At 39.3% G+C, this 13,991-nt stretch overlaps 1 protein-coding gene across 2 annotated transcripts; it reads right to left on the reverse strand.

Annotated features, from left to right (window-relative positions):
• Positions 1-1,009: 1,009 nt before the first annotated feature.
• Positions 1,010-13,474, reverse strand: LOC120552407 (copine-3-like). Of its 2 annotated transcripts, XM_039790464.1 has the most exons (17): positions 13,307-13,474; positions 12,492-12,640; positions 11,887-12,066; positions 10,996-11,070; positions 10,838-10,909; positions 10,666-10,746; positions 9,786-9,875; positions 8,732-8,830; positions 8,338-8,424; positions 7,776-7,835; positions 7,538-7,671; positions 5,650-5,704; positions 5,461-5,512; positions 5,192-5,325; positions 4,274-4,510; positions 3,830-3,942; positions 2,765-2,901 (listed from the first exon to the last, which is right to left on the reverse strand). In XM_039790464.1, exons 2-16 carry the CDS (start codon positions 12,621-12,623, stop codon positions 3,832-3,834), a joined length of 1,599 nt encoding a protein of 532 aa, XP_039646398.1. In that variant the 5' UTR covers positions 12,624-12,640; positions 13,307-13,474; the 3' UTR covers positions 2,765-2,901; positions 3,830-3,831. The 2 variants fall into 2 exon arrangements, with proteins under 2 accessions (XP_039646397.1, XP_039646398.1); XM_039790463.1 differs by lacking the exon at positions 3,830-3,942 and having other exon boundaries at positions 1,010-2,901; positions 13,307-13,473.
• Positions 13,475-13,991: the final 517 nt, after the last annotated feature.

Raw genomic sequence — 13,991 nt, forward strand, 5'->3', positions numbered from 1 at the left:
TCATTTGGAAAGTCAGGAAGACCCGTATGATTAAATCATTTTATCCCCCATTTAAGTTAGCGGAATGCTAAACTGGAAGTAGCCGGTGAAAGTTTATGGGCCCCATAGTCAAGAAGGGTAAAAAGAGGAGATGGCACACGTCATATCATTGGGGTACAACACAGGCACAGTAAAATCTGGTCTGCTCTTGCCAAAAGGCTCAATAGCTCATTGGCTGGCGCACTCTTCAGTTACAATGTTGCAGGCTTAATATTAAAAGGGCATCACTGTAAGAAAAAGATGAGAACTTAAAAAAGTAAGGCAACCAGCTGCAAAGTCTTTTTTAATAAATTTAAGGGACAATGTGTGCCAATTTTGGTTAAGAAGTTTGCACAAAGTTTTATTTTAAGTTCAAAAATGTAATACTGTTTAGATCTACGGATGAACTTGTGAATACTTAAATTCTTACATTAGATAAACTGGAAACTGCGTTTTTATAGATTGAAAATGTACATCAACGGCACTCCATATTTTTGTTAGGAGAACCTTTCTTTTACCTACAAATGTTTTGTTACCTCACTTCACTGCACATTAGTTGAGTATATCAACTCAGTTCAGGATTAGGCTCAGCGTTTATTAAAGGTCTAATATGGTTAAAGTGAGATTTCAATGTTTTTGCAACACATAAGCCCATTTAACACAATCAGTTACATTTATATCTAAACAAAAACCAAAATACAAGTTCGAACCTGAAAAGGAGCATGGGAGCACTATGGGACCTTTAACGTTGTACCCATTAGGCCACTGCAGCTTTCTACAACTTCACATTATCAAACAAATAAAAATAAAAAAACATTATCTTTTGTAAATTCATTTGCTGCAGTTGTCCCAATGACCACAAGTAAAGTCAACTTTTGATCATTTCTGTTAGGTACACACTGTTGGTAGATATAATAAACAAAAGGCAGTAGACTTTTTTTTTTTTTTATTTAAATTTTTTTTAAAGGTGTTAAATGAATGTCAAGTTCAATTTGTATTTATTAAGATTTGTTTTATTAGCAAGCTTGTTGTACTTTATGTTGACAATAAGGCACATTGCCCATTTCTATCTGAGCACTAAAGCGGATATGTGAGACATGTTTTACAGCTTGTCTTGTACAACCATATAAAAACAATAAAAAAAAATAAACACACTTGCACTAAACATGCATAGATTTCAATAAGCAGTACTGTAGTTTCTATGGTGAAAGCATGTTTAATACTCATGTATGTATGTATAAGAGGTCAGTTTCCCGAACAGAGATTAAGTCAATGGCCATATCATTGGAATAAAAACGTGTTTAGTCTAGGACTTGTTAGTCCTTGTCCAGGGAACTACCCAACGGTGTCTTTGAAGGGAAAGTAACCAAAAGTAACTGGCACAATGGTAGACCACAGTAAAACATACACAAGTGATAATACTGGCACAAAACAAGCACATCTGACACTACTACAATGAGACTTTCTAGTTATTCCAAGATTACGGATTTATACTTAGGGTATAAATAGCTCTGAGTTTATTACCCAAACACAGAATTTGGCATTTCATTGAGTAAAACATTACTATAGGTAAGTGCATAGGAAAGCATGTGCATCAAACATTAATGCAAATAAATTCTCTATGTGCCAAAACAGCAACAACGCTACTTGACTACATGAACATAATTATGCTTCCTCCATTACTTATGCTTTCACTGAGGATGTAAACATCATATATGGGGTAGAGCTGTCGGTCTTCTTCTGTAATACTATTCAAATATTATTTTTTTGATATTCAAATAGTTGAATATTAATGCTCAAATGCTATTCAGGCTTATGTATTGTCAATGCCGCTATAAGCATGTGGTTGTTGTTACACATTCTGTCCACTAGAGGAACCTCTAACATTAGCCTGGCCTTGAAGGGGAGCTACGTCATGGCGTATTACATTTCTGGCACACTGCTCTGTTTACATTCATTTCCCACCGCGAGCACACAGTGACAAACACATATCAACAGAGAACTCTGTAATGAAACACTATATAAGAAGTGTAGTGAAGCGGCTCTGTTGTAAAGGCTAACGATGCCCGGTTAGCACAATGACATCATGTTAGTAAGCGCAGCCGAAACCATTTGTCATAAACTAAGTGACAATATGGGTCACCTCACCATTTATTGGTGCCATGATTAAAAAAATCATCTTTGTTATCTTGTGTAAAAGTCTTTTACATAGCTATTGTAACTTCATGTTGGCATAAAAATAAACTGCACACTCCTAGGATGCATTAAAAGAAAAAACCAGCAGAAGCAGTGCAGTGTTCCTGCAATGACAATTATTTTTGATTTACTGTATCTCGTTTCAGTTAGTACTACAGAAACAACAAATGCATCCTTGTTTATCTCAAATGCTTTTTTTCAAAAAACTATTATTAAAAGTGCAATTCCCTGCCTATCAACTTAATCTATCAAAAACGACGGATGGAATGATCAGTTTGTTGTCTATTTTTAGGTTGCAGTAGCACTAAATAAAAGCTAAAATGAGCACATATCAATATTAATATCGTTGGTCAATAGTGTGGAGTGCTTACTTTTGCTGTATTGTGTGTGGTTTGGGTGGCTATCTTTGACTAAGCTGCATGCTGCTAGGAAGGACATTTGTCTAATTGAGTGATGAGATTATGCTGGGATCTGCTTTATATCTGCAGGAGATGAAATTAGGTCTACTGTATGTCTGGTTTCCTTCTTGTAGTATCAGATGGTCCCCGCAGGGTTTGGTACAGGATTTGGTGCAGAGTTTGGTGCGGGAATGGATGTGGGTGGACTCAGCTTCATTGTAGTGTAAAAGTCCACCAGCTGACCTGGTACTTCTGCCAACACACTCTTTGCCAGTGCTTCTCGAGGACCCTGCAGTACGAAAGACAGAGTTTAAAAAGCACAGTGCAGTGAACAGTGAAGAGATGTTTTAATAAATTAGCATGTGAAAATTATCACCGCTGATTTAATTAGGTGAAGGGAGCGTGAATGAGAAGTAGAAAGTCATACAGATGAAGAGTTTAAAAGGAAGAGTCCACACTTGCACTTTATTTCGAGAGTATTTTTGTCGGGATGCCACCTTTCTCTCACTTATTTTGGAAGCCTCCAGAGGAGTTGCTTGCATTTGTTGCATTAACAGATGGAGGGAGCAACAATAGTGACAGCATTTGCAATTACAGCAGCAATATTGTTTCGTCATTTCTTCTTAGTTTAGGACTGTTGGCCAATGATTGACTGAATAGGGTGTACTACAGCATAGTTGAACAGCTGTTGAGCTTGTGGCTGGTGCTGATTGTGGCTTGCAACATTTTGATTACAACCCAGCCATACAAACAATATTGATTGTGTGATAAGGCTTTAAATCCAATAACTCACACCACAACCTGAGATATACTGCTAATGGTGAAAATATGATGCTCTTACTGTAGCTGTGCTGCAAATATATTAACAATATGTTTGTCTATATTTGGATATGTAGCAATTAGAAACTAAAAACTGAAAATTGTATCACAAACTGATCTGTTTTCGTGATCTAGAGGGGAGTTGTCCCTTTAATATAAACAATTATGTTTCTGAGATCAGTCACAGTACTTCAGATCCTCAAACAGAAGGTACAGAATGTATTGTCTCTCTCACAAAGCACTGATGATGGATCTTTAGCAAAACAGAGTTGGAAAAGTTGAAAGGAAAAAAGAAATGAGGATAGCACTACATGCTTCATGCAGTGAAGCAGTTATTAATATAGGCCAAGCAAAGGCTAGGGTGGTGGTGGGGTTTATGACTGAAATATTTGGGGTACCCCTATGAAGGACTGGGATCACGGGGAGGCTTCAGTTTGAATAAACTGAAGAAGGAGGCCACTTGCTGAGGTAACTCGGCCAATACGCTTTGGGCAAGAGCCTGGCTGGGCGCCTGAAAAGAGATAAATACACAAGGCACATAAGTAAGCTAAGTGAGATTTACTAGGTTGACGGGCTGGGAACCCCTGGGTTTGGGCATGTATACTGGTAATTGGGTGGGGGGACACTACTATAGTATGTTTGGATTTGTAATTTTGAAGCCAGTTAAACTGAAAATGACGCAATGAAATGCTTAGAAAAAGGGTTTGAAATGCATGCGATTTCTTAAAGAAATGAGCTGGCTTATGAAAGAAAAAAACCATTAATTTTTTACAGCAAACTCCATTCACATAGACATATCTCATATATAGCAATCAGTGGTGAATGTTTTCACTGGGACTTACATTTTGGAACTGCCTGAATGGCACAAACTGGACAATGTCTCGCATGGCAGTCTCGCCAGTCTGAGAGCGCAGACGTCCACTGTCTCCATCCAGGAACTCCATGGCACTGAAGTCCGCCCCCCCTACTCCAACAATGATGATGGACATGGGGAGACGAGAGGCGTTGACGATGGCACTGCGTGTATCATCCATGTCGGTGATCACTCCGTCAGTGATGATCAGCAGAACAAAGTATTGCTTCGGGAAGATAGCGGACAACAGTGGTAGTAGATCATTAATTAAATGGCTGAACTGTTTGCAAGATTTAAGGACCCAAATGCTTCTTACATTGTAGTCCGACATGATCAAGGTGTACTCGATTTCAAATCAAATCCAAATGTATTTGTTAGTTATTTTTCCATCCAATTTATTTAAGCCTAATTACTAACTAGCTGCTGTCCATGGGTGGTATTCACCTGTTGTTAAGCAATGAGATGCATGGAAGGCAAAGAGGCGAGTTGTACCAGAGCGAATATTTTAGACTATTATGATCATAATTTCATTCAACACAGGCATTATTTAACACTTTGAAGAAGTTATTATACCTGAAATCAAGGGGTTCACAGAGTTCCACACATATCCAGCTAGTGTCAAGCATACAACTCAAGGCAGTGCCTCTCAGGGCACCCTAATGTAATATCTATGAGCCTGGCTTCTGAAAATAGCTTGAACAGGCAATCATTATGTTACAATTCTAAAACTCCTGTTGCTCTGGATCAAGCTATTATTGAATCATGTTGTTCCATTGTGAAAATAATGCACAAATAATAAGGGAAAGGAGTACTGAGAGGCTTCTTTCCCCATCCTGCTCAATGTTGCACAACCACATGAGAGCCAACAGTGATATTACTGGTGGCGGCTGAACACATAAACACTCACCGATGCAGTGGTCTGCTGGATTGCTTGCTTAGCAAAGCAGGCTACGTGGTTGATGATAGGGGAGAAGTTGGTAGGACCGTAGAGTTTGACCTGGGGCAGACACACTCTGTATGCCTCCACCACACCTTGAATGCCTAGAACACACATACACACATGTATAAACACACTACAAACAGTGTACTGCTGTATATTAAGCTGCCTATGTTCACTAGAGAATATGCGTTTCATCTGTCTAAATTTAACTACAGTGCAAAGATTTGTAAACATACCTGTACAAAATGGATTTGCTGGGTTGAAATTCAGGGGAAACTCATGGGAAACCTGTTAAGCAAAACACAATACCCTTAGATATCAGTTCCTGTGCTAAACTATCAATTTACTTTTCAATCTGATCCATGCAAACAGCAGCCTTAACTTTTGCATGCATTTTTAGTTTCATATTTACATGTAAGTGTTACCTGCCATGTGGGAGGGATTTGGGCTCCAAAGCCAAAGGCAGGAAACATCTTGTCACTACACAGGAGGCACAGACAACACTGGTACATAAGTGGCAGAATATATTTTTTTAACAATATATTTTTTAACAATATTTTTTATCAATTTTCATTGCAAATGCAATTTTCAACAACCTTTCCTGAAGAGTGCTGTGAATTTCTTAGACATTCCTGCAGGTGGCGCGAGAGGGACATTTTGAAATAAATACATGAATTTAGGCAATATGTTCATTTTTAATAGATTTATTCTCTCTATCATGGATATAGGTACATAATAGCCAGGACACACCAGCCAGACGGCCGACCGTCGACAGAAAAGCCAGTCGAAATGATCGGTCTCCCCGTGTTGGTCCAAAAAGTGCCTCAGAACACACCAAAGAGATGAGACGTAATATGCCTCCATAACAGCAGGTGGCGCTAATCTGTATTGTTGCCCAAAAAATGAAAACCGGCAGCTGATTGGACGAACGCATCACATGGGTTTGTTTTCTCCGGAAATTCAAAGCCAGACTGTCATGGCGGCCGTTCAGAATACGATCTCATATTGTACTAAAATAGTTCACTGAAACATGTTTCTGAAAACATTTTAAGCGAGAAATAGGCAACAAAGGTCAGTTTAAAAGATTTTCGTCAGATTTTGAGAGACTCTAGTCACGCTCATTCCGCTCGCCATTTCCGGGTGAGTCCCGACTGCCCTGCCGCCGACTGAACATCTCAGGTCGGCCAAAATGAACGCCGACAGCCCCCCAGACTGACGACAGCACGGGACACACCGAACAGACTCGAGTCACTGACCTCGCCAGACTGTCCAACGGCAGATTTTCGGTGTGTCCCGGCCTTAACTCATTAACTATCATTATTACTTCATAGTTTGTTGGTGCTCTAGTTTCTAAACAAGGTGTTATTTTGATGCCCAACTATGTCAAATTAGAGGAGAGCTTGAAAGTAAATAAGTATTGGTTTATATATTGTCTTTAATTTACGTTAAGCAGCATTAGTGATGATTTTGAAGAGCTTATCAGGAGATACTACCAATTAGATCTGCTGGTATGGATGCGTTTAATTGTTTTAAGAATACAATTATGTCGTCAGCTAAAAAAGCTATTCTATGATCTCTGTTGCCAATTGTAATCCCCTGTATTCGCTTATTAGATCTCATTGCTATTGCTAGAGGTTCAATAGCTTGTATGAACAGAAGTGGAGACTGAGGTGAACCTTGGGGCCAACCTCTTGTAATAATGAAGGGCTCAGACACCACTTCATTTGTCAGAACCTCAGCTATTAGGGTTGAGATGTAATAGTTTGATCCACTTAAGGAAAGTATTTCCAAAACCAAATCGAGCTATAACGTCACAGATATAAGTCCACTCAACCCTTATATTTTGTCAATTAAATGCAAACCATCCCAGCCACAGCTGGCACAAAGAAATGCAAGCTAAGCTGCCAATAGGTTGATACTCTCACCGTCACAGTTGTTCTGTGGTATTTATTCTTATTCTTTATTTAATAAAAAGGACAACACACATTAATCAACATTTCTGTAAATGTGCCAGTGTTAGCCAGCCAGCTAATTTTCAACTGTAGTCCTTTGGCCAGATAATTTTAGACCAGAGCAACAGGAAAAAGCAAGACATTAGTACAGGTTATTTCATTAATGCTTCTGTCATCATGGCATCTCAGAATATTAGGAAAAGATCTGTATACAACTAATGGGAACTTTGATGATGGGGTATTTCTTCAAAATATTTGGAAGTTAGCACTAATTTGGATTAGTCTATTACATAGTATTACAAATTATAATTCTGTCTGAAGTTTTGAATGTACAAGACTGTGTTTTATGTGTCATACATACCTGTCATAGTCCTGGATGACATTGCCAACAGACCAGATAGCAGAGAGGTATTCGTTAACGCCCTGAGGACTAATGTAATGCAGAGACTGAGGAGACTTGGGATCCCCGTTGGAGCCTGTGAAGTCAATAGCCACCTGACAAAACATTCAGGGAGCCAGCAGACACAAAGGGCTGATTAGTGACCCAGGAATACATATGAATAACAAAAAGAGGCATTAATAGAGAAGCCAAAACTTACAGTGAAGTTGATTTGACAGCCTCCCATAATATAATCCAGGAAGGTATACTCCTTCACCACCTAAAATATAAAACATTTGTTTTATAGAAGTGTATTGGAGCACATGTAATCTCAAATCCAAACGGCTACTTGAAGTCCCTGACAAACCAAGCCGACGGCCAGGAACTAGAGGCGACGAAGGCTGACTGTGGCGTCGGCCCTCGTTGCCTTTGTCTTTGTCAAACATTAGCACTGGAATACATCGCGCAGACTACAACCGACGGCCAAGTACCACATACGTTCTGCGCCTGTGGGAGAGGAAATAACTCTCCATACCAGCAGGCGGGGGTAACTGGATAAAAACGTTGCTATGATACCCACAACAAACAGCATTTGCTTGATCAGCGGCAGAACCGAACAGAACCTACAGTCCCTCTGTTTCACACCCTGCCGGGAAGAGAGCGGACACTGGGATATGGCTAACTGGACTGTCCCTCTCCCAGGCTGACATCCAATCCTGTCCAAGGATTAATCGCACAAGTGAGCACATTCAACATATAAAAAAAAAAAAACAGTACTATACCTCGCATAGCTTCACGCTCACAACACCAGAGTTCTTGTAGCCTTTCTTCTTCTGTTTCTTTTTACTGTTGATACATTCAAACTCTGCCTGAGGACAAAAACACAACAGCATGGGTGTTAATGCCAGAAGACCCTATAAACTAAAGTAGTGTGTTGTACATTTAGCTTGGAACTAGTCGGTGCTCTTCGCTAGACTAATTCACAATGACTAGTAGGTTCTGACCATCACCAAGACTATTTGAAACAACATTTGGAATGTTAGTTGTTACATCCAAACAATGTAAACACACAAATACATACTTAGGGTTAGGGTTTTTAGATTTGCAACCCTAACTCTAACCCCCTAACCCTAAACCCCCTAACCCTGACCCATACATACATACATACATACATACCGGAGAGGTTCGTGATGCTTGTTGGAAGCGCGTCATTGTTGTCTCAAAGGATCCAATAAGATCATGTGAGCCATCGTTGTCATAATCATAACACTCAACCTGGAAACAGGTAAAATTAAAAAGTGATGTGGCAAACAAGAAAACTGTTTTACAAAGAGAATACAAATATCAATCAATCGATTGTATTTGTCACATGAAATGGTACGAGGAACAATTCCAGTGAAATGTAATCCCATCAGCTGCTTCAACTAAAGGGTCCGTTCACCAAAACTAGAAAAAAAAAGATGCAGTGTTCACAGCGAGATCTATGCATTATCCAAAGTAACTGGGACACTTCAAAAATCCATTTGCCTCCATTGTATTGGGCTGGAGGCAGATCCTAAAAAAAACCTGGGAAAATAAAACTAAGACTATCTGCGAAGCAGTGGGAAAAGGTTTTTTGGAATTTGTGCAAACTGACCCTTTTAGTTAAAAACTTAAAAACTGGAGACGTAGAAAACAGAAGAAACAAAAACATGCAGAAGTGAGATTCCAAACATAACTGTTTGTCCTACTAGATAAAAGCTGGTACCAAAGTGACTACAAGAAGAATGTGTACGGTAGTTTCAGACAAATGCGTTCTGTGACAGGATTAAGTTGGATGAAGAAAACTCCAGAGGACCAGAGAGCTTACTCTGGCTTTTTCCATTCACACACTTCACCCATTAAGTGATGGTAAGATGAAAAAAAAGACAAACACTGTAACACGCTGGTAACTCACTTGTACTGTATAGTTGAAAACAGCTTCCTTCCTGACATGCTCGCTTCAGAAGTTAAAAAACATACATATCATCAAGCTAGTACTAAATACACTACAATCATGTTTTAAAATATCTGAAAGAGTCAACATAATTGGGCCCTGAAAACTATTTACACCTTCAAGAAAGGTTGTATTACTGTATGTCATGCCCATGTAAACACATAGTACCACTGAATGCAATTCCCGAAGAAAGCGTCAGAAACACATTCCAGATGTGCACATAGTTACAGTTAGAAAAAAAGTTATTAAGGGTACTTTTATAGGTGTGTCCATGTCTCCTCCACAGAGAGACTGCAGGGGAATTCGAAAGGGTTTCCATGTTGGATTCAAGTTGTTGTTCACCACCTGAGGACAGAATTAAGGAAAATTATACAGGTGCACAGACTACTCCATCAAGAACAAATTCATATGGAACTTATGCACATTCTTAATTTGGTCATTCTTTTTGCAGTCAAAAATAATGTCAACATGCTTTAAAATTTGTTAATTAGTTGTTTGTTTTTTTACTATCAAAACAGGGAGAAAAGGGGATTAGCGGGCATTACTTTCCCCCGGTGAATGTTTGTTTGGTCGTTCGTTCAACAAGCTAAGGTGCAGGACAATATAAATCTGTGGTTCTGGTGTTGTGTAGCAGGCCACCGTCTGGCTTAGCGTGACCATCTGCCTGATACAACACAGACGTTGCTGCTTTGTGCAAACATGCTTTGAATTTTATTGATTTGATTGGCTGTTTTCTAATTTAGTCACACCCATAAATGTGATTTGTGTGCTTCCTCATTCTAAATAACATCAGATTTAACATTTACTCGTAAAAATCAATTGGTCCCAGGGGGTCTGTCAGTGCAGCTGCTGAGTGACGGCACAGGAAGATGGCTACAGTGGCCTTCTGTTGCGCGGGGCACTTATTCCAACACAGAGTTTGTGCACGTTATTGCAAAGGCTGTAACACAACTAGGACATCGGTAGATCCTTTTGTTCACACAAACAGTTATGAGTGAAAACCAAAATGGGTCATTAAGTTATAAAAGAAAAGAAATTAAGGGTTAATATAAAAATAATTGTATAAGAATTGTAACTTTCTTTCCACCGCTGTTACACAGCCATTAGCAGCAATGTGATTTGCATTAGGGTTTACCTCGGTCCTGTGAGCCAGCTGCCATCCAGTCGCTGTCTGCTTGTAGAATTCCAGGTAAGGGTCGGACTTCCCAAAGAAATCCTGTAAATGAAAAACTCCAATAAGTAAAATGCACCTGAATATTTATAAATGAATGACAGCATTTAATATTTAAACGAACAATCACCCATACCTTGTTATCTAGTTTCCTTGCTTCAACTTCAAAATTTGCCACTCGGTTATCTTTTATTTCTTCTGCACTGATCTAGCAGAAGAATAGAAGTGAAAATAAATAGAGAAAAAAAAACTACAACATTGCAACATTTCTCTTTAGCTCTCTCTGCCACTCACTGTGATGGTCCCTTTTCCTGCAGGGGAATTGTTCTTCAAGACAAGCGGCCGGGTCAGTTTTTTACTGGACACAACCTGAAACAAAGTACAAAAGCAAGCAGTTAAAGAAGCAGCAGCCGCAGCGAAAGCAGCGGGTGAGTACAACACAGCAGCCTCCTGACCACGAGGCAAACATCCATAACAACCAGGCAGAACTAACATATGGGGTCAGATTACACTGAGATGGCCTAAACAGCAAATACTTATCAGGGATGATAACTCGTGATCTGTAACAATAGTATGTTATTACATGTGTCCTGCACCTGTCTGACTGACTCCACTGTGATGTCAGTTTATAATAAATCGTTATACTGCTGGGAAATGGGAACCAAACATAAACCAAAACTAAAAGTAAGGAACTGAAACATTTAGCACACCACAGAGCCAAACAGCCACAAGTGGATTTATCTATCGGCTTTAGAAGCTAAAGAATGCCCTTGTGTCCTTCTCAGTGTTTCCTCTATATTGATTTGACCGTGGTGGCCCCCCCCGATATCAGAAATAGGGCTGCATTGTTAGAGTGCATGTCGGAGAACGTTTGTATTTTAGGTGCATTAAATAATGCTGAAGTAGTTACACTGCATTAAGATAATGTAATTAATAGTGGGTTTATTGCTATTTGCTACAGAATCCTTAGCCTATATGTCAAGATCAAAGTTGGCCTATATAGTAACTCAAAAAACACAGTTCAATCACAACTGAAAATATGCCTCATTGTGTGTGTGAATAGAGGTGAAAAAATATATTTGTTTGTGTTGCAGCAGTGTCAGTTCCGTTTCATGGACCAGCCCCCACTGCTAAAAAAAAATCCTAAAGGAAACACTGCTTCTGCAAGAAGACAGAAAGCCTTACCTGGCCCAAGGTGCACTCCAGTTGCCCCAGGAAGTCATCGTCACTCAGGTCAATAGTTTTGTTGTCGATGTCATAAATCCCAAACTTCAGTTTCTGCACTATTTCAAAGAAGTAGTCGACGACAAACTTTGTTGCAAACTTTGGGCAGAGGCAATTCTGGACTTTCTCAGTGCGCCCCACCTGTTAGAAAGGATGGATTGCTTTGTTGTTGTTTTTTTGCAACATGCACGCATTTAAAGAGATCCGGAAGTCTGTACAAAGGTATAGAAAGTAGTATGTATTGGCACACATGCACTGATGAAACAGGAAATGGACATGATGTGAATGCTCCTTTACAAAACACTGACTTTTCCATTTGAGGGTTTACAAGGGTTTTCTCTTGCACAAGCAACAGATTACTGTAACTGCCACACCTAGGTAAAGCATATTGTTTAACATATTCAGTATAACTAGTTTCTTAGAGCAGGGAACACCTTTTTTCCTTTTCAAAATAAATGTTATTTTGGAATATCGACTGATCGTGGTGTTTGACATTCAGACAAAATTAAATGTAACTGATTTGAACAGCTCAACACAAGTCATGAATCCAGATCCAGCCATCCTACCTCATACCACTGGGAATCAGAGCTGCTCATTAACAGGACACACAGCGGGTCGGACTTTGAGCCGATGTCTTTGTCCAGAAGATTCTCACAGGACACAGTCAGCTCCACCTTGGTTACACACTGGGCAGCCATGTCTGTGTGGTAACAAGCTGGGGAAACAAAACAGACAGAGAGGGACTTTACCGTGTGAACATTAAAATGCATCCGTTTAGGCTTGTTCGCGGCACAAACTTGATATAACGATGTGAGAATTGTTTAGATGCTGGTCCAGATTTGTTAGAAGGCGGAGGACATAACGTAAGGTTACTTCTGCGAATAAAAATATGTTTAAACTTGCAGTGACGTTACAACTAAAAGGTAAATTACCATGCATTCAGGTGCTGGCAACACTAACAATAAGTTGTGACAGACGTACAGTAAATGTCCTGATATCATCTAGGGCTGCTACATACCCGACGTTAATGTGACGTGACGCCACAAACATCAATGTACTTTTAGGATTAAGGTTATTAGGACGTTTAGTAGCCTATAACTCTAGGTTTAACGTGAGCTATCTTCGAACAATTAACGTTAACGTTACAACACGTAGCTAGCTAGCTAGCTAGTACAACACCGTGGGGAGTATCATGGATAATGCGACAACTCAAGCACGTCTTCTAGTCGGTGTGGAGGGGAAAAGCTGATGGGTTAACATTAGCTACACTAAAAGAGAAAGTACAACGGCTAGCTAACGTTAACTGGGCTAGAAAATGCAAAAAAAACCAAAAACGTTAACTTCCACACACATGCAGCCGCTGATTTAAATTCAAACTTACCGTTAAAAGTGTGTGGACGCGATGCAGGACTCAAAACTAGAAAATACTTTGTGAGGCGGTGTCAGTAGCTAGCTCGAAACGTTAACGTTACACTGTAGCAGGATGGTATCGCCCTTTCAAAAGTATCGCGACTTTGCTTGGCTGCTCTGTCTACTCTGCATTGCCTTGACGTGCCAAAATTAAGACCACGCCCACCAAAACGAGATCGTGACGTCTACAACTGGGAGGTTGTTGTTGTTGTTGTTGTTGTTGTGGTGACAACCCTGTTTTACCGAGAATTTATAACTCCTAATCTGAAAGATTATTTTATATGTATTAAAAAAACAAGTATGTTCATTTTCTTTTTGAAGCTCATAAGAAGACACAGTCCCAAGTCTGTTACAATTTGGTTGTGTGACAAAATTGGTTGTGAAAATACATTCAGTATTTCTTTATTTTCATGACAAGAAGACAGCATCAAACATAAATAAAAAAAAACTTGTAATAATAATTTCAAATACAAATATTGAAGTAGAAGCTGGCTATGGTTTTGTATGTTAAATTAGATTTTTTTATTTGTATCTCATATTTACAATAAAATTAAAATATGAATAAAATCAAAGTCCATGACCAAAACATGTACAAAACATAAGGCAATGTCACAATGATCGGTGAAAACAACTTATTTAAAGAATTATATGTACAC

The sequence above is a fragment of the Perca fluviatilis genome, chromosome 22 (assembly GCF_010015445.1).
Source record: "Perca fluviatilis chromosome 22, GENO_Pfluv_1.0, whole genome shotgun sequence".
Lineage (NCBI taxonomy): Eukaryota > Metazoa > Chordata > Actinopteri > Perciformes > Percidae > Perca > Perca fluviatilis.

Excerpts from the sequence above, each read along its gene's own strand:
- LOC120552407 (XM_039790463.1), bottom strand. The coding sequence starts at position 12,623 with ATGGCTGCCCAGTGTGTAACCAAGGTGGAGCTGACTGTGTCCTGTGAG. Across the intron at positions 8,831-9,785 it reads ACATGGACACACCTATAAAA|GTTGAGTGTTATGATTATGA; the intron begins GTACCCTTAATA and ends ACCTGTTTCCAG. Across the intron at positions 5,326-5,460 it reads AGCAAATCCATTTTGTACAG|GCATTCAAGGTGTGGTGGAG; the intron begins GTATGTTTACAA and ends TGTGTGTTCTAG.